General features: G+C 46.5%; 1 protein-coding gene across 3 annotated transcripts in view; it reads left to right on the top strand.

Annotated features, from left to right (window-relative positions):
* Positions 1–19,469, top strand: part of LOC126481631 (uncharacterized) — a 259,917-nt gene that overhangs the window by 5,901 nt on the left and 234,547 nt on the right. For all 3 annotated transcript variants that reach the window (XM_050105528.1, XM_050105529.1, XM_050105530.1), the window contains exon 2: positions 1,202–1,353. In XM_050105528.1, the coding sequence (XP_049961485.1) occupies positions 1,255–1,353 (99 nt within the window). In that variant the 5' untranslated portion in view covers positions 1,202–1,254. The remainder of the gene's footprint in view (positions 1–1,201; positions 1,354–19,469) is intronic.

Below are 19,469 nucleotides of genomic sequence, written 5' to 3' on the forward strand. Positions count from 1 at the left end.
CATCCCTGTGCCACTCTCATTCCCAACCCCTTGCCACAGGGTTCACAAGACCTGCCCAATTTACCCGCCATACACCTGTCCTGTCACAGGCTTATCCTACCACATCAGAGTCCCGGCCACCTGTGAAAGCAGCCATGTCATATACCAACTCTGCTGCAGATGGTGCACAATGTTTTACGTTGGTATGACTACCAACCTGCTGTCCCACAGGATGAATAGCCATCACCAAACATGTCAGGAACAAAGTTGACCACCCATATCATAACATGCAGCTGAGTACAATATTCTCTACTTCAAACCTGAGCCATCTGTATCATTCGCTCCACCTCCAGCTTCTCTGAACTATGCACATGGGTGGTGTTCTTACAAACACCCTCCGCTTCCATAATCGTCATGGCCTCAGTCTCAGGAAACCTACTGTCCCCGCACCGTCTAGCCAGCAGTTTCCCCTTCCTCTTTCCTGTCACCCCTCCTAATTCACCTCTACAAAACACCTTCAGCTTTTGGTGCTTCCCAATGACCACACTATCATACCAGCCCATATACCTGCCACCCCTCCCTCCTGCATTCCTAGCCAGCAAACTGGTCGCTTCCCTCCAAGCTGCTAGCCACCCATTTCTACTCCCTCTCTCTGCCTCCTCCCTCTCCCTCTATCTCTGCCCCCCCCCCCCCCCCCCCCCCCCACCCAACACTACCCTAACCACAGGCAGTCCACCTACCAAAAAGTAGCATTGGCACTGTTACTCTAGCTGGCACCATGTAAAGACATAGATGTGTGTGTGTGTGTGTGTGTGTGTGTGTGTGTGGGGGCGCGCGTGCGAACGCGTGTGTATGTGCCCGCGCATGAGCGTTCGTGTGTGTGCAGTGTGGGTTTTCCTCTAGCTCATCAAAGGATAACTCCAAAAGCTAGCAGGTTTTTTTTCTTTTGTGTGTACCTGTCGACAACTAAATGCTTCTGCTTTTTGGTGAGTGGTCTCCTTTAATCCAAAAAACTTTACATTCAACAATAACTTTCATAAAACATTTATACTGCTTAATCAGTTAGAAAGATAAGGTTGGTAAACTGCAGTACACCTCTTTTCCTCAAGACGTGTAGACACTGTCATGTAATCCTTATGTAATGTGGAACTGTTGCCCACACATGTGATTAAGACTTTGTTTTTCTCCATTTGCTAGTTAATTGTTATTTATGTTATTTCAGAACTTAAGAGATGAAGATACCAACTCTTGCAGATAGATGTCTTCAGTTTACTGATGTATAAAGATTCAATGAGCACAGCTGCCATACAGAGAAAGAAAAAGGACCCTGCAACACATGTGTTGACAAAGGAACTAGTTATTTCAGTAAGCAAGGTATGTAATAATGTTTATGATTTGAATGAATTGTTCATTTATTTTTAATGTAAAAGCTGTGCTTTACGAATAACACCTTAAGTTAATCGAAAATTTAACACGTGTGAAGGTGACCTTCATCAAGATAGATATTCACCAAACAAATGAATCATTAAACACTTTTATGTATATATATATTCATTTTACCCCCCTCATGAACCACGGACCTTACCGTCGGTGGGGAGGCTTGCGTGCCTCAGCGATACAAATAACCGTACCGCAGGTGCAACCACAATGGAGGGGTATCTGTTGAGAGGGCCAGGCAAATGTGTGGTTCCTGAAAGGGGCAGCAGCCTTTTCAGGAGTTGGAGGGGCAACAGTATGGATGATTGACTGATCTGGCCTTGTAACATTAACCAAAACAGCCTTGCTGTGCTGGTACTGCAAATGGCTGAAAGCAAGGGGAAACTACAGCTGTAATTTTTCCCGAGGGCATGCAGCTTTATTGTATGGTTAAATGATGATGGCGTCCTCTTGGGTAAAATATTCCAGAAGTAAAATAGTCCCCCATTCAGATCTCCAGGCGGGGACTACTCAGGAGGCTGTCCTTATCAGGAGAAAGAAAACTGGCGTTCTACGAGTTGGAGTATGGAATGTCAGACCCCTTAATCGGGCAAGCAGGTTAGAAAATTTAAAAAGGGAAATCGGTAGGTTAAAGCTAGATATAGTGGGAATTAGTGAAGTTCAGTGGCAGGAGGAACAAGACTTCTGGTTAGGTGACTACAGGGTTGTAAATACAGAATCAAATAGGGGTAATGCAGGAGTAGGTTTAATAATGAATAAAACAGTTGGAGCATGGGTAAGCTACTACAAACGGCATAGTGAACACATTATTGTAGCAAAGATAGACATGAAGCCCACGCCCACCACAGTAGTACAGGTTTATATGCCAACTAGCTCTGCAGATGATGAAGAGATTGAGGAAATGTATGATGAGATAAAAGAAATTATTCAGATAGTGAAGAGAGACAAAAATTTAATAGTCATGAGTGACTGGAATTCAATAGGAGGAAAAGTAGTAGGTGAATATGGAATGGGGGTAAGGAATGAAAGAGGAAGCCGCCTGGTAGAATTTTGCACAGAGCATAACTTAACCATAAATAACACTTGGTTCAAGAATCATGAAAGAAGGTTGTATACATGGAAGAGGCCTGGAGACACTGGAAGGTTTCAGATAGATTATATCAAGGTAAGACAGAGATTTAAGAACCAGGTTTTAAATTGTAAGACATTTCCAGGGGCAGATGTGGTCTCTGACCCCAATCTATTGGTTGTGAACTGTAGATTAAAACTGAAGAAACTGCAAAAAGGTGTGAATTTAAGGAGATGGGGCCTGGATAAACTGAAACAACAAGAGGTTGTAGAGAGTTTTAGGGAGAGCATTAGGGAACGACTGATGAGAATGGGGGAAAGAAATACGGTAGACGAAGAATGCATAGCTTTGAGGGATGAAATAGTGAAGGCAGCAGAGGATTGTGTAGGTAAAAAGATGAGGGCTGGTAGAAATCCTTGGGTAACAGAAGAAATATTGAATTTAATTGATGAAAGGAGAAAATATAAAAGTGCAGTAAATGAAACAGGCAAAAAGGAATACAAATGTCTCAAAAATGAGATTGACAGGAAGTGCAAAATGGCTAAGCAGGGATGGCTAGAGGACAAATGTAAGGATGTAGAGGCACATATCAGTAGGGGTAATATGGATACTGCCTTCAGGAAAATTAAAGATACCTTTGGAGAAAAGAGAACCACTTGCATGAATATCAAGAGATCAGATGGAAACCCAGTTCTAAGCCAAGAACAGAAAGCAGAAAGGTGGAAGGAGTATATAGAGGGTCTATACAAGGGCGATGTACTTGAGGTCAATGTTATGAAAATGGAAGAGGACGTAGATGAAGATGAAATGGGAGATATGATACTGCATGAAGAGTTTGACAGAGCACTGGAAGACCTAAGTCAAAACAAGGACCTGGGGGGAGACAACATTCCATTAGATCTACTGATAGCCTTGGGAGAGCCAGCCCTGACAAAACTCTACCACCTGGTGAGCAAAATGTATGAGACAGGCGAAATACCCTAAGACTTCAAGAAGAATATAATAATTCCAATCCCAAAGAAAGCAGGTGTTGACAGATGTGAAAATTAATTAACTATCAGTTTCATAAATCATGGCTGCAAAATACAGGGTGTTTATAAATGAATATTGGGGTTTTAAAACTTTATAATATTTATTATATTAAACTTACAGTTATAAATGATATGTCAAATGAAAGAGCAAGAGTTTTACCAAGAACCTTACAAATGTTCAATGTGAGCACCATTTGTCACATGGAACACATCAAGTCTAGAGCCGAATTCTTCCTGAACGTTGATAAGTTGTCTTCAGTGATTGTAGCACCAGCTGCTTCAAGCTGGTTTCTTAATTCAGTGACGTCTACTGGTAGCAGAGTCAAGTACACATGATCCTTGATGAAGACTCAAAGGAAAAAATCGCATGGCGTTAGGTTGGGTGAATGTAGAGGCCATACAAAGCAAGCCCTATCATGGGGCCCCTTGAGGCCTATCCAGCACTTGGGTACAGTGAAGTTCAATCAGTCGCGTACTTCGCTATGCCAGTGAGGTGGCACACCATCTTGCTGGAAAATGAGGTTCTCCGGCTCATGTTCTTCCAACTGAGGAAAGAGCCATTGCTGTAGTTGTTAGAACTTCAAGTTTAACACATATATTTAGGAACGACACAACAACACATATAAGTCACAGAGTAAGTTGACATGTGTACACGTTAGCATTCGAATAAGCACTGAGTCTCAGTCTAGCGGCCGCTGCTCGGCTGGCCGCTTAGGTGGCGTAGCTGCTGCATGGCTGGCAGACAGCGCCGCACATAGAGGACGTGCGTAATTGTGCGGCGGCACTTTGAATGATTGGTGAGTCACAACACTTTTCCCCCCTTCGAAATTGTTGCACTGGTCTTGATGGAGGTGTCCTGGAGGTGGCTAACGTCCATAGGCGTTGTTTGACTCGCCGTAAAGTCTCGAGGAGGAGGCTTCCCGTACGGACGGAAGTGTCCCCGATGATAACGGGTTGAGATGACAGGAGACGTAGGGGTCGAATCTGCTGGGGCCCCATGCACCAATCTGCCCGTTGCGGCTAGTCCAGTTGATATGACAGGAGACATGGGTGATGTGTCAGCGTCCGTTGGAGGAGGAGGCGAGTAGATGTACTCTGACAGAGGATGGTCCTCCGGTTCCTGCATGGGCACGTCTCCTGGTGGCGTCCGTTCTGGTGCTGGCATCGTGATGATGGTGAGAGGGCTGCATTGTGAGTATTGAGAGATGCCAAGATCCCGAGCATCAGGTAGAGCCAAAGGTGGTGTGGCGGCATTCGGAACAGGCGTTGCTGGCACCCGAGGCTGAAGCTGGTCCGAATGACGCACTGCAACATCCGTGTCCATCTGGATTTCATAAAGGCGTCTGCCACGGTGTCTTAAGATGCGGCCCGGGCTCCATTTTGTCCGTCTGCCATATCCCCGTACCCAGACGAGGTCGTCGGCGGTGAACCGGCCAAGTGAAGGCACCTGCGGCCGTGAGGTGGGAGGCCGCAGAACATGAAGTAGCGTGCGGGGCTGTCGGCCATGTAAGAGCTCAGCCGGGCTGTGATCGCCCATGGGGGTGAAACGGTAAGACGCCAGGAACTGGAGAAGCGCATCATCAGCAACAGAAGAAGTCAGAAGTTTCCACATCTGAGCCTTAAATGTGCGGACCAGTCGTTCGGCCTCACCGTTGGATTGTGGATGGAACGGCGGGATCGTGACATGCGTAACGCCGTGACGAGCACAAAAATCCGCAAAGTCGGAAGAGGCAAATTGCGGATCATTATCAGTAACAATAGTAGAGGGGAGGCCTTCCAAAGAAAAAATGCGGGCGAGAGCACTGGTGGTTGCCGCGGTGGTAGGTGACGTGCAACGGACAATGAAAGGAAAGTTAGAGTAGGTGTCAATTACGAGGAGCCAATAAGTACCTAAAAAGGGTCCCGCAAAATCAGCATGAATGCGCTCCCAGGGCTTCTCAGGCGAAGGCCACGGTGACAAAGATGACTTCGGGGCAGCGGCCTGTGACGCACAAGGGCCGCAGGCAGCGACCATGTGTGCTATTTCAGGGTCGATGCCAGGCCAGTACACATGACGGCGCGCCAGAGATTTTGTGCGAGACACACCCCAGTGCCCCTGGTGAAGGAGGCGCAAGACCGAAGCACGCAAAGATGCAGGGACCACAACATGCGGCGAAGCATTGTCAGTGGAGAGGAGGATAACACCGTCCCCAGCCGTGAGGCGGTAGCGCAAAGTGTAGTAGTTCTGCAACAGATCAGAAGTCGTAGCGGACGGGCGATCTGGCCAACCCTTCTGAATACAGCGTAAAACCCGGTAGAGGGTAGGGTCAGAACCCGTAGCAGCCGCCAGCCTGTCCCCAGTGATGGGGAACCCGTCCACAACCCGCTGCTCGGCAACATCCAGGTGGAAACACAAAAGTTCGTCCCTATCGAATGCCTGATCAGAACCCATGGGAAGGCGAGACAAAGCATCAGCATTCGCATGTTGAGCCGTTGGCCGGAAATGAATCTCATAATTGAAACGGGACAAGTAAAGAGCCCAACACTGGAAGCGGTGTGCAGCCTTGTCGGGAAGTGACGTTGATGGATGAAACAAGGAAACAAGAGGTTTGTGATCCGTAACAAGATGAAATTTTGAGCCATAGAGAAAAACACCAAACTTATGAAGAGTATAAATGATGGCCAAAGCTTCTTTCTCAATTTGAGAATACTTTTGTTGGGCATCCGTGAGCGTTTTGGAGGCATAAGCAATGGGTTGTTCCGAACCGTCAGAAAAATGGTGCGCAAGGACTGCCCCAACCCCGTATTGAGAGGCGTCTGTGGCAAGAACAAGATGTTGGCCAGGTCGATAAGTAGCCAGGCACGGGGCCTGTTTCAGCATAGTCTTTAATTTCTGGAAAGCCGCGTCACATGATGCGGACCAGTGAAAAGGCATGTTTTTATGCAACAGGCGATGCAACGGCTGAGCCACCAACGCCGCAGACGGTAAAAACTTGTGATAGTATGCTATTTTCCCCAAGAAGGCTTGCAGTTCCTTAACAGATGTAGGGCGAGGAAGGGCATCGATCGCAGCGACAGTTTGTTGAAGCGGACGAATACCATCCCGAGAGAGTTGAAACCCCAAGTACGCGATAGAGGCCTGAAAAAATTGTGATTTCTGAAGATTACACTTAAGACCGACAGTCTGTAAGACATTAAAAAGTGTGCGGAGATTTTGAAGATGTTCTTCAGTGGTGGAGCCAGTGACAACAATGTCGTCCATGTAATTGATACACCCAGGGACAGGGAGCAATAATTGTTCCAAGAATCGCTGAAAGAGAGCAGGGGCGCTAGCAACCCCAAATGGCAAGCATTGGTATTGATAGAGGCCGAAAGGTGTGTTAAGGACCAGAAACAGCCGGGAAGCAGCATCGAGAGGAAGTTGATGATAAGCTTCTGACGGGTCAATTTTAGAAAAATACTGTCCTCCAGCGAGTTTAGTGAACAGTTCTTCAGGACGGTGCGTAGGGTAAGTGTCGATGAGGCATTGAGCATTTACAGTGGCTTTGAAATCGCGACAGAGACGAATATCACCATTGGACTTAGCAACTACAACGACAGCAGAGGACCACTCACTGGAAGTGACAGGAAGCAAGACCCCTGAAGTAGTGAGACAATCCAACTCCCATTTTACCCGATCACGAAGGGCCACAGGAATGGGCCGAGCCCGAAAAAACTTAGGCCGAGCAGTGGGTTTGAGCATGATATGAGCTTCAAAGTCGTTTGCACGGCCTAACCCAGGAGAAAAAAGGGACGAAAATGTTGTCGACAAGGAATCTAATTGAGCATAAGGAATAGCGTCAGAGACAATATTGACAGAGTCATCTATGGAGAACCCAAAGATGCGAAAGGCATCGAAACCAAAAAGATTTTCTGCGTTGTTCTGGTTGACCACAAATATGGGAACAGTGCGAACGACGGATTTGTAAGATACCTCAGCATTAAACTGTCCCAAGAGAGAAATCTTCTGTTTATTGTACGTCCGTAATTGCTGAGTGACAGGGGACAGGAGTGGAGAACCCAGCTGAAGATACGTCTGAGAATTAATTATAGTGGCAGCAGAACCGGTATCCACTTGCGTGCGAACATCTCGACCAAGGATTTGGTCAGTGAGGAATAACTTCCCTGAAAGGGAAGAAGTGCAATTGACAGACAACACAGAATCAGAATCAGCGTCATGTTCATGAACATCATGTATGCGGTCGGATTTACAAACGGAAGACACATGATCTTTCTTTTTGCAATTGTGACACACAGCCCAACGTTGGGGACAATCCTCGCATGAATGTTTCGTAAAACACCGCGGACATGAAGGAAGTTGCCGTGGATTTTCCTGCAGTTTCTTAGTGGGTTGTTTACGGCTAGGCCGAGGCTGCGCGTGGGAGCGCACTGCGGCCACGTCGGCCGGCGGGGACGCGCCGCACGCGTCGTCAACAGCGCACAGAGGTTGTATTTCCCCGACATCACCCCACGCTTCTATTTGCGCCCCAGCGGCGCGAGAAATTTCAAAATACTGTGCAATGGAGAGAACTTCATCTAGAGTCGGATTCGCCAACTGAAGGGCACGTTGCCGAACTTCTTTGTCGGGCGCCGACCGGATAATAGCATCCCGTACCATGGAATCGGCATAGGATGCTTTGTGAACGTCATTAACAAATTGACACTTTCTACTGAGACCGTGAAGTTCAGCAGTCCAAGCGCGATAGGATTGATTTGGTTGTTTTTGACAACGATAAAAGGCAACACGAGAGGCTACCACATGCGTTTGCTTTTGAAAATAGACAGACAGAAGTGAGCACATTTCAGCAAAGGACAAAGACGCAGGATCCTTCAAAGGAGCCAATTGCGACAACAACCGATACATTTGAGGTGAAATCCAGGAAAGGAATAGAGACTTACATGGTTGTTCGTCTGTGACATGAAATGCCAAGAAGTGCTGTCGAAGACGTTTTTCATAATCAGACCAGTCTTCTGCCATCTCGTCATAAGGAGGAAAAGGAGGTACAGCCAACGACGAGAAACGCCCCGCATTTGACGCCACGACGAAATCGCGAATCGCCGCTGTTAGAAGCGTTTGCTGTTCAAGGAGATTTTGGAAGAGTTGCTCTAAAGTAGCCATGGAACCCTGTGAGTCAACGGTGAAAAGGAAAAATCCACTACCTCATCACCAATTGTTAGAACTTCAAGTTTAACACATATATTTAGGAATGACACAACAACACATATAAGTCACAGAGTAAGTTGACAGGTGTACACGTTAGCGTTCGAATAAGCAATGAGTCTCAGTCTAGCGGCCGCTGCTCAGCTGGCCGCTTAGGTGGCGCAGCTGCTGCATGGCTGGCAGACAGCGCCGCACGTAGAGGACATGCTTGATTGCGTGGCGGCACTTTGAATGATCGGCGAGTCACAACAGTAGTGTATTAAGGTAAAAATTGCCAGTTACAGTAGGTTTACCAAAAAAGAAAAGCCCATAAACTTTCCGCCGGGATATGGCACAAGAAACAGTCACTTTAGGGGAATCTCGTTGCATTTGTACCGCCTCGTGAGGATTTTCTGACCACCAGATGTGCACATTGTGAGTGTTAGCATGTTCACTAAGGTGAAAGCTCGATTCATCACTGAAGACAACATGACCCAGAAAATCTTCGTCATGAAACAACATTTCGTTTGCAAAGTTGGCACATAATCCATGGTCTACCGGCTTTAGAGCCTGTAATAACTGTAAACGGTAAGGACGTAGTTTTTCGCGTTTTCTTAAAACTTTCCAAACAGACCACATGGGAACTTGTAATTCACGTCTAGCCTTCTGGACTGATTTCTTTGGACTACGAGTGAACGACTCACTCGCTCAACAGTCTCTTCATTAACTCTTGGTCATCTTGTGCTCTTCCCTTTACAAATGCAGCCGGTATCTTCAAATTGATAATACCATGTACGAATGTTATCATCACTTGGAGGATCACAACCAAACTTCAGCCGGAGCGCACGTTGCACAGTAACTACAGATTCGGTCTTTGACAACTGCGAAACACAAAACACTAGTTGCCATATTCGGTACTACCACTGTCTAGCAGATTGCGGCGGAAACATTGCGTGTTGCGCATGTGCACTGGTGCCAAACACAACTGTTTGAGTTGCTCTTTCATTTGACATATCATTTATGAATTAGTTTAATGTAATAAATATTATAAAGCTTTAAAACCCTGATATTCATTTATAAATGCCCTGTACTAACATGAATTCTTTACAGATGAATGGAAAAACTGGTAGAAGCTGACCTCGGGGAAGATCAGTTTGGATTCCGTAGAAATGTTGGAACACATGAGGCAATACTGACCCTACGACTTATCTTAGAAGATAGATTAAGGAAAGGCAAACCTGGGTTTCTAGCTTTTGTAGACTTGAGAAAGCTTCTGACAATGTTGACTGGAATTCTCTCTTCCAAATTCTGAAGGTGGCAAGGGTCAATTACAGGGAGCGAAAGGCTATTTACAATTTGTACCGATACCAGATGGCAGTTATAAGAGTCAAGGGGCATGAAAGGGAAGCAGTGGCTGGGAAGAGAGCGAGACAGGGCTGTAGCCGATCCCCGATGTTATTCAATCTGTATATCGAGTAAGCAGTAAATGAAACAAAAGAAAAATTCAGAGCAGTTATTAAAATCCATGGAGAAGAAATAAGAACTTTGAGGTTTGCTGATGACATTGTAATTCTGTCAGAGGCAGCAAAGGACCTGGAAGAGCAGTTGAATGGAATGGACAGTGTCTTGAAAGGAGAATATAAGATGAAAATCAACAAAAGCAAAATGAGGATAGTGAAATGTAGTTGAATTAAATCGGGCGATGCTGAGGGAATTGGATTAGGATATGAGACACTTACAGTAGTAGATAGCTGGGAGATGAAAAAGCTTGCACAGGATAGAGTAGCATGGAGAGCTGCATCAAACCAGTCTCAGGACTGAAGACCACAACAACAACAACAGTAATAGATGAGTTTTGCTATTTGGGAGCAAAATAACTGATGATGTAATATGAATATAATAGAGGGAAACATTCCACATGGGAAAAATATATCTAAAAACAAAGATGATGAGACTTACCAAACAAAAGTGCTGGCAGGTCGATAGATACACAAACAAACACAAACATACACACAAAAGTCAAGCTTTCACAACAAACGGTTGCTTCATCAGGAAAGAGGGAAGGAGAGGGAAAGACGATAGGATGTGGGTTTTAAGGGAGAGGGTAAGGAGTCATTCCAATCCCGGGAGCGGAAAGACTTACCTTAGGGGGAAAAAAGGACAGGTATACACTCGCACACACACACACACACACACACATCCATCCGCACATACACAGACACAAGCAGACATTTGAGCCTTTACAAATGTCTGGTATGTATGGTAACCATTTCTGCAGCAATCTGCCTGATGTCTTATTCATTCCTGTGAAATGAGGTTATAATGTCCATACCTGTTATACTGAAGCACTTGATTTTTAATTAAGGCATAAGTTATTTTTGAAGTCATTGAGAAAATGTCGAAAATAGAGCTAACTAGACTGTTACTTCAACTTGTTGGTTTATCTTCTCAGTAAACATTGAAGTGGCCGTAGATGGAATTACGGGTTGTCACTGAGTAAACACTTCATGAGCAATCTGTCATCTTGATACTCTTTGTGCTAACTTCTAACTCGATTATTTTCTTACAGTTGTCTTAACTTTCTATGAAATGATGATACTGTCTAAAACTCTTCATTTGTGAGATTTTTTGAAAAAAAAAAAAAAACGGAAAGTGTTCTTTTCATATTTTCCAAAAAGCCAAATCACAAGCATTATACAAATGCAGAAGAAATGTTTTGTTGGAAGATTCACTAAGGAGTGATTTCATCTCAAATGGTACAGGCCATTCCAACTTGTAGTCACGAATTTCTGTGGAAAAAGTATATGTTATAAGAAATAAAGTATCTTCGTTTTATCTTAATTTTAGTAAATAGTACAGCCTTTTGAAAAATGTGTATTTTGCAAATAACTCTTGAATCGGTAGAGAACAAAAATATGTACTTGATGAACCAAAAGTACTGGAGACCTGGCAGATGTTATGTATTAAAGCTCCCTCTTAGTGTGTTGAAATTTAGTTGACACCCACACACTTATGGGCTTCCTTTAACTTACATATTTAAGATGAAAATACAAAATTTAAGTTGATTTTTCCACTTAATTTTTTTTTCAAGTCACGGAACACTATTTTCTCTGTCATACTACCAAATACTACTGATTTAATTATAAACAGTATCTTCTCTGCTCCTGCTGTCTGTATTATGTAAGTACTTGTTACTGAATATGTAAAAAATTGCCTTTTTGTGAGTTTTTATGAATTATTTACTCGGAAATCCCCCATCTGAAAACTTTTGAGAATTGCACAAAATATTGTTTAGTATAACACAAAAACGGTCAGTTTCTGACAAAATAATTTTATTGGATACATAAAAATCTACTCACCAAGCGGCAGCAGAACACACCCATAAAACAAAGTTATAATTAGACAAGGTTTTGGAACCAGTGCCTCCTCCTTGAGGCAGAAGGGTTGCAGGGGAAGGAAGAGGGGTGAAGGAAAAGGACTGGAGAGGTCTAGGGAAAGGGGTCACCCAGAACTGTGGGTCGAGGAGACTTACACTTTTCCTAGACCTCTTCAGTCATTTTCCTTCGCCCCTCTGCCTTCCCCTTCAATCCTTCTGTCTGAAGAAGGAGCCACTGGTTCCGAAATCTTGCCCAGTTGCAACCTTCTATCCAAATGAATTATTTTGACAAAATATTGTTTGGTTTATTTGTTAGTATTAAGTGCAAACACAGTGGGCAATATCTTTCTCTGTAAAGTGTAAACATTTTTCAACATTCTGCATGTTTCACATTGCTGAATTTCTGGTTAAAATATGCATTTCCAGCGCTCTTCTGTTCATAACAAACGAGTGGGAACTTCCACATAAACCATGCTGCATTGGGGTTTGTCTTTGGTTTGAACTTGTTGTTAGATACACTGTCAGTGAGCAGATACAGTAGTGAAAGAGTGAGGTTAGTGGACTGTGAAAAATGGTACAAGAAAATGATGTTTAAGAAAAGTAAAAAACACATAACAGTTATCGTAAATCTGTCAGAAGTATTGCAGAAATATCTTGGTCCTCAAGTAATGGTATTAGCATCACATCCATTGTGTAGGAATTGCTACACTCACTACAAGAAGAAATTTAGTGACAACCCACCTAAACAATCACCATCACCCAAATGTGACACTGAAGAAGACAGTTCAGATGTTTATATTCCTGGATGTGAAGTTGTTGATGCATTGAATGTTAGCATTTCTGTTGTAGCCCCTACTATATACCCTTTTAAATGTCCAGGAAAGTTAAGAAGCACAAGAAGAAAACAGTATGTAAAAAGAAAAGTGGAAGAAATTGAAACAAGTTTTATACAAGCAACATCTTCAAAACTTTGTGAAGTTTATATTGTAGATGCACTTGGTGCAGAACCTGAAGGTAGTGATGTGTGGTTTCAAAACCTAAATGCTGCTATCTCAGCAGCCACCTGTAGTGAGAAGGTACACTCACTGACAGTGATATCAGGTAGCCACTCTAAGCAGCAGATACAGAAGTGCATACCCACTTCCTCACATTATTTGATTTCAGAAGCTCTTAAAGAACGAGAAAGGTATTTGGGTATTTTGGCATGTCCAGATTCTGACTGTGGGTATCCATTGCAAGGTGATAAGCTTACTTTTGCTCTGGAACTTTACTTAAGTGATGACAAAGATTGCAGCAGGCAGAGTCCTAACCAGGCTAATGTTATCTATGGTAGTTAAAATGGTAAAAAGATATATGACAGGAGCAGTAAGGGAAGCATATCTCCTAATGAAAAAGGAGAACCCAAATTTAAAAATTTGTTTAACAAAATTCTACTCCTTATGACCAAAATGGGTAAAATGCCAGCCAGTGAAGGGAGTGTGGGAAATAATTTGAAATGTGCTTGTTTTGCTGTAAGTTGTGTCACAGGAAAGAAGTATGCAGAGAAGGACCTGATGCTTTTGTGTATATGTCAAGAGCTACAAGATAAATGTTGGTTGCAAGAGTGTGCAATGTGTCCTGGTGCTGAAGTGATGACTGTTGAAGCATTACACCTTCAGGATACTGACAATGACATAACCTACGCATTGTGGGAGGACCCCCTGTGGGTTCGGGGGTTAGAATAGGCCCGCGGTATTCCTGCCTGTCGTAAGAGGCGACTAAAAGGAGTCTCAAATGTTTCGGCCTATAAGTGATGGTCCCCTCTCGGCTTTGACCTCTGTATTTCCAAATTCTTCCGAAGAGTGAGCCAATTGGGGAAGGGCGCCTTACATGGTGCATTGTGTCCATCGTGCATTGAGACTTTTAGCCAGCTTTCTTGTCATCGCATTGCCGTCCTGGTCGTTCTCCATCTCTTGGGCGAGGATACATTCCTGGATGCGATTTCCACCATGCACTGTGCAGTGTTGCTTTTTGCGGAGATGACGACCATGGATTTCCTTGCACTGAATATCCAGCACGGTAGTCAGTCCGTTGTGGTGGGTCTGCCATGTACCCTGTTGGTTGTAGCCCCCTGCCAACACAGGGATCGCTCTGCTGATGCCTGCGCCGTTAACTCCCCACATATGCCAAGGAGTAGATGCCTATCTCCCTGGGGCATCAGAACTCCCAGCAATGGCCATCCTGCCAGGTGGCCCTTTCTGAGGCTGGGTGGCACCCGTGGGGAGGGCCCTTGGTCAGAGTAGGTGGCATCAGGGCGGATGACCCGCAATGAAGCGTGGTACATCATCTCTTGCTGGAGGCCATCCACCGGCAGTCTCTAAGTGTTCTCGGGCTCAATTCAATGCTCAGAAATATGATCCCAAATCGTTCCCCTCCCTGGCTACGTCGTGGGAGGAGCGTAAAGCTCAGGATGGCAGTGAAACTTATTCGCCTTGGTTCCTGGTTTGTACAATAGCTGATGGGGAGTCTTTCATCTCAACAAAGCCTCAATTCTTTGTAGAGCATTTAGAGGACAAGTTTGGGGAGGTGGAGGGCTTGTCCAAAATGCGCTCTGGGTCAGTATTGATAAAAACAGCATCCTCTGCCCAGTCACGAAGGTTACTTGCTTGTGACAAGTTGGAGGATGTTTCAGTTACCATCACACGCCATAAGATTTTAAATGTTGTCCATGGTATTATTTTCCATAGGGACCTTCTTTTGCAGTCTGATGATGAGCTGCGCGCCAATTTAGAGCGTCAAGCTGTTCCGTCTGGCGCGTTCATTGGGGTCCGAAGGATAATGAGATTGCAACTGGTGCCTTCATCTTGGCCTTCAAGGGTGGTACATTACTGGAGAAGGTCAAGGTGATGGTCTACCGCTGTAATGTCAAGCCCTATATCCCTCCCCCGATGCGGTGCTTTAAGTGCTGAAAGTTCGGCCATATGTCTTCCCGCTGTACTTCCAGCCTCACATGTTCAGATTGCGGGAGCCCATCACATCCCAATACACCATGTGCCCCGCCTCCCATCTGTGTCAACTGCGGAGAGCATAATTCATCTTGCTCACCAAACTGCAGGATCTTACAGATAGAGCAGAAAATCATGGAATAAAAGACCCTGGACCGACTGACCTATACTGAGGCTAAGAAGAAATACGAACGACTCCATCCTGTGTGAATGACTTCCTCATATGCCACTGCTACAACAACTGTGATAGCCCTGTCAGTTCAGCGAATTCCAGTCGGCTCACCGAGCCTTACAACTACACATGCCCCCTTGCCCATGGGGCACACTACCCACCCTGTTGCTCCTGCGCCACCTACCTCTGAAGCAATACCCCCCCCCCCCCCCTCCCTTTTCGGGGAACCCGTCCCCGATTCTAAGCCAGAGAAGTGTCCAACTCCTTCAGGCCCTCTTACTCGCAAGGGGTCCCTTGGGTCCCTCCTTTCTCAGGTTTCCACAGGTGGGGAAGGGTGACACCCAGCAGTGGCATAAGTGCCCACATGCAGCTGGTCATAGGGCTTCGCGATCCTCCTCCGTCCTCGAGACTGAATCAGTGAAGTCCTCCCAGCCAGTGAAACACAAGGAGCAGCGAGAAAAGTCCAAGAAGAAGACCTCTAAGACGAAGGAACTTGCGGTGGCACCCACCCCACTGCAACCTACAAGCTCTGCGTCTGAGGGCGAGGTAGAGATTCTGGCGTCCGCTGAGGACCTAGATCTCGCTGGACTCTCAGACACAATGGATGTCACTCGCACATGTACTCAATTGATGGCAGCAGGTGACCCAGCGGCGTAATCTGCCTCCTCAGTCCCTTCACGCCTTTCTTGGTCATGGACAATGTCATCCTCCAGTGGAACTGCAACAGTTTTTTCCACCACCTTGCTGAGCTCCAACAACTACTCAGCCTTCACTGTTTCCTCTGCATTGCTCTTCAGGAAACTTGGTTTGCGGCAATGCGAACCTCCGCCCTCCGTGGCTATTGGGGTTATAAGAATCGGGCAGCTTATGAGAGGGTATCTGGTGGCGTCTGCATCTACGTCCTTCACTCCCTTTACAGCGAGTCTGTTCCTCTACAAACACCTTTAAATGCTGTCTCTGTTCGGGTGTGGACGCCTCAGGCTGTTACTGTCTGCAGTCTCTACCTTCCACCGGATGGTGATGTCCCGCAGCATGTCCTGGCTGCACTGATATCCCAATTGCTGCCATCTTTTCTGTTACTGAGCAACTTCAACGTGCATGACCCTCTGTGGGGTGGATCAGTGGCAACAGGCCAAGGCAGCATCGTTGAGCAAGTATTGACACAGCTCAACCTTTCTCTTTTAAATAATGGTGCCTTCACACATTTCAGTGTGGAGCATGGCACATGGCACATACTCAGCCATCGACCTTTCGATCTGCAGCCTTAGCCTATTACCTTGTGTCCAATGGAGTGTGCATGACGACTTGTTCGGTAGTGACTACTTTCCGATCTTTCTGTCACTGCCACAGTGTCACTCTTCTGGGCGCCCCTGCAGATGGGCTATGAATAAGGCTGACTGGGACTTCTTCACCTCCATTGCCACTATTGAGCCTCTTTTCAATGACTGCATTGATGCGGTGGTTCACTGCCACAGAATGTGCCATTCCCTGCTCTTCTGGGTTCCCTCGGTGGAGGACTGTGCCTTGGTGGTCGCCCGAGATCGCAGGCGGGCACTCCAGCGTCATAAGTGGCATCACTCACTGAAACACCTCATTGCCTTTAAACGGCTCCTTGCGCGAGCCCGCTGCCTCATTTGCCAACACAAGCAGGAGTGCTGGGAAAGGTATGTCTCCACCATTGGCCTCCGTACCTCACCATTGCAGGTTTGGGCCAAGGTTAGGCGACTCTATGGCTATTGGATCCCCGTCAACGTACCTGCGCTTTCACTGAATGGAGCAGTCTGTACTGACTCCGACACAATTGCAAACCACTTAGCGGAGCATTTTGCTCAGAGTTCCACTTCTGCAAATTACCCACTGGCCTTCTGCTCCCTGAAGGAGCTGTTGGAACGTCGGAGCCTTTCATTTCACATGCACCATCCCGAATCATACAATGCTCCGTTCAGTGAGTGGGAATTCCAAAGTGCCCTAACCGTTTGCCCTGATACAGCTCCCAGGCCAGATCGCATCCACTGTCAGATGCTCAAACACCTCTTGATGGACTTCCAGCGACGCCTCCTAGACCTTTTCTACCGTATCTGGGTCGAGGGTGAGTTTCTGTTGCAGTGGCGGGAAAGCGTCGTAATCCCCGTGTTGAAACCTGGCAAGAACCCACTGGAAGTGGACAGCTACCATCCCATTAGCCTCACTAATGTTCTTTGCAAGTTGCTCGAACGCATGGTGAGCCGGAGGTTGAGTTGGCTACTTGAGTCTCGGGGCCTTCTGGCTCCGTCTCAGGGTGGGTTTCGTAAGGGCCGCTCTGCCGCTGATAATCTGGTGTGCCTGGAGTCTGCCATCCATATAGCCTTTGTCCACCATCAGCATCTGGTCGCCCTTTTTTTTGACATGCGGAAGGCATACAATATGACATGGCGACATAACCTCCTCTCTACGCTTCATGGTTGGGGTCTTCGGGGTACGCTCCCAATTTTCATACAAAATTTTCTGTCGCTTCTTTCCTTCCGTGTGCAAGTTGCGGCCTCCCCTAGTTCCTCCCGAGTCCAGAAGAATGGGGTACTGCAAGGATCTGTCTTAAGTGTCTGCCTCTTTTTGATTGCAATTAATGGGCTTCCTGTGACGGTGGGAACGTCTGTCTCAGCTTCCTCGTAAGCTGACGACTTCTGCCTATATTATAGCTCCACTGGCATTGCAGCTGCTGAACGGCAGCTGCAGGGCACTATCCGAAAGGCACAGTTTTGGGCAGTAGCGCATGGCTTCCAGTTTTCGGCTGCCAAGACCTGCTTTATGCATTTCTGCCGGTGACACACTTTTCACCCTGAGCCATTGCTTTATCTTGATGGCGAACCTCTTCCTGTGGTGGAGACGCATCAGTTTTTGGGATTGGTTTTCGATACCCAGTTGACTTGGCTGCCTCATATTCGGCAGCTTAAACAAACGTGCTGGCGGCATCTTAATGCTCTTTGTTGCTTGAGTCACATCAGCTGGGGTGCCGATCGGTCTACCCGTCTGCAGCTGTATCAGGCGTTAATTCAGTCTCATCTAGATTATGGGAGCCTGGCTTATGGTTCGGCATCCCCTTATGCATTGCAGTTGCTAGACCCCATCCTTCACAGTGGGATCCAACTCACCACTAGAGCTTTCCGGACAAGTCCTGTCAACAGCATACTTGTGGAGGCAAGTGTCCCTCCGTTGCAGTTCCGGCACCAATGATTACTGGCCACTTATGTTACAGACATTTGTAGATTGCCCGGGCATCCCAGTTATTGTCTCCTGTTCCCTCAGTCGGTCGTTCATCTTCCGGAACGGCAGTCCCGGTCAGGATGTACAATCGCGGTTCGCGTCAGAGCTCTTCTCTCTGGGCCTGAGGTTTTCGCTCTTCTACCTATTTTCCGGGCCCCTCTGTGTATACACCCTTGGTGTGTGGCCCATCCATGCCTTTGGCTCGATTTGGCACAGGGCCCGAAGGACTCAGTCCCTCCTGAGGCCCTCTGCCGCCGCTTTCTTTCAATCCTTGCCACGTTTCAAGGCTCGGACATTGTCTATACTGATGGTTCGATGGTTGCTGGTCATATCGGTTATGCTCTTACTCTAGGGGATCATTATGAACAACCCTCATTGCCGGCTGGCTGCAGTGTTTTCATTGTCGAGCTGGTCGCCATCTCTCGCACTCTAGAGTATATCCGCTCCTGCTTAGGTGAGTCCTTCGTTATCTGTAGTGACTCCCTGAGACGTTTATGAGCTATCGGCCAGTGATTCCCTCACTCTCGTCTGATAATGGCTTTACAGGTGTCCCTCCAATTCTTGCCCATTGCAGCCACTCTGTGGTCTTTGTGTTTACCCCGGGTCGTGTAGGCATCCCGGGAAATGAATGTGTTGACACGCTGGCCAAAAAGGATGTCGGTGCACCAGACTTGGAGATTGGTCTTTCGGAGAGCGACCTCAGGTCAGTTTTGCGGCAGAAGATACTTTGCACGTGGGGTGAAGAATGGCGCACCCTTCCTTCATCCAACAAACTTCAGGCCATCAAGGAGACTACCGGTGCGTGGCGCTCCTCCTTGCGGGTCTCTCGCAAGGACTCTGTTGTCCTCTGCCGGCTGTGCATTGGCCACACCTGGATGACACACAGCTATTTATTGCGGCATGAGGATGCACCTTTATGTTGCTGTAGGTCAGCTTTGACTGTGGTCCATATCTTGTTGGACTGCTCGCTTTTAACTCCCCTCAGGCAGACGTTTGCGCTGCCTCATAGGCTTCCTACACTTT

Source organism: Schistocerca serialis, chromosome 5 (assembly GCF_023864345.2).
Source record: "Schistocerca serialis cubense isolate TAMUIC-IGC-003099 chromosome 5, iqSchSeri2.2, whole genome shotgun sequence".
NCBI lineage: Eukaryota > Metazoa > Arthropoda > Insecta > Orthoptera > Acrididae > Schistocerca > Schistocerca serialis.